Source organism: Blastomyces gilchristii (genome assembly GCF_000003855.2).
Source record: "Blastomyces gilchristii SLH14081 genomic scaffold supercont1.3, whole genome shotgun sequence".
NCBI lineage: Eukaryota > Fungi > Ascomycota > Eurotiomycetes > Onygenales > Ajellomycetaceae > Blastomyces > Blastomyces gilchristii.
This window is the reverse complement of record NW_003101680.1, coordinates 6,194,217-6,195,646: the sequence shown is the minus strand read 5'-3', so window position 1 is coordinate 6,195,646 and position 1,430 is coordinate 6,194,217. Positions and strand designations below refer to the sequence as shown.

The following is a 1,430-nucleotide window of genomic DNA, read 5'->3' as shown; positions in this document are numbered from 1 at the left end:
ATATTGTCAGTGAAATGTAGAGGAACTGGTTATTTATATCTTAAAATAGAAGACTTTGTCAATGATTATATTAATATAGAGTTAATTCTCAAATTCAATAGAAATCTAGTGTTGCTGTTCTCAATCTCTTGCAGAATCTATTGAATATTGAGATATTAAAACTAGATTTAATATATCTCACTGTGCAGGGATCAAAGGCTCAGTCAGACCTTGAGGTATACTGAATTTATAGTTGTTGATGTGCTGTTGACTTGTTCTGTTGACTCATTGTCTGCTGATTATGTATCAAGTACTGTTGCTGAGGTATCTTTTTGTATTACTCTGCCGGGGATGGGCCAGATTGAGAGGAGTAGTATGAGGGTGAGACTTGGCATTGATGTCTAGATACACTGAAGACAGACTGCAGAGGTTGCACTTCAGAAGTGTCTGTTGATTATGTGCTTGATATTATTGCCAAGGTATCTTTTTGTATTTTTCTGCTGGGGATGGGCCAGATTGGGAAGGGCAGTATGAGGGTGAAACTTGGCATTGGTGTTTTGGAACATCAAAGATGGACAGGGTTTTCGCGGAGGTCGCTTCTCAGATATCTCCACAATTACAGATTGGGGATCTTCCAAAATCGAGAAGATTGGTGCATATGGCTAGGTCTCTTCACCTTACAATTTGTATGGCAATTTGGCCCGGGGTTGTGGTGTGGTAGGGGAGAATGGGGGATAATCCCACACAGGAGTTTCAAACAACGTCTGGTTCACATTTGGCTGGATAACTCCACCACCACAAGGGGTATGCGGTCGGCGATGGGGTCAAAATGCTCGTATGATCGAGGGCTTTTCGATGGATCTATCGGCGGGTTCTTATTCGAAAAATCGAGCGAGTTCGTGGTGGAGCGGATCTCCTCGCAAGGTGATACAATGTCTTTGTAATCTCTTATTTTAGAGACTCAAAATGTGCATTCTGCACTAGAGATTATAAAACTAGTGAGTATAAATGTGAAACATGCTTAAAAAGAGAAGAAATATGTTAACACACTCTGCTTAAATACTCTAATTGTAAAGAAAAATATACATCTAGCTCAAAAGAATATATATTTGCTTCAAGAACTCAAAAGAACTGAAGAAAAGATAAAGCTCAAAGCAAATCTAGAACTAAAGAGAATAGTTAAGTCAGTAAACTCATAACTGTAAGCTTAAAAAGAAGAAACTCTTAACTATCTAAATCTTCAAACTTCAATTCTTCAGCTAAATATAAATAGAATTTGAATTCTCAAACTTCTGTTAAGATTAGAGAATTGAGAAATAACTCTGATAATAAACTAGATATAATATAAGCAGTTGAGATTTCTACTTTTTAGAATAATTATAATCTACTATCTGATAATAGTGATTAGATTCTACTCTACTCTTTTTTAATATGAATATATAATAAAAACA

The 1,430-nt window shown here is 36.1% G+C and overlaps 1 protein-coding gene across 1 annotated transcript; it reads left to right on the top strand.

The window, feature by feature from the left end:
• Positions 1-509: 509 nt before the first annotated feature.
• Positions 510-923, top strand: BDBG_16628 (uncharacterized protein; the record flags this gene model as incomplete). Its single annotated transcript, XM_031724543.1, has 1 exon — positions 510-923. One exon carries the CDS (start codon positions 510-512, stop codon positions 921-923), a length of 414 nt encoding a protein of 137 aa, XP_031577188.1.
• Positions 924-1,430: the final 507 nt, after the last annotated feature.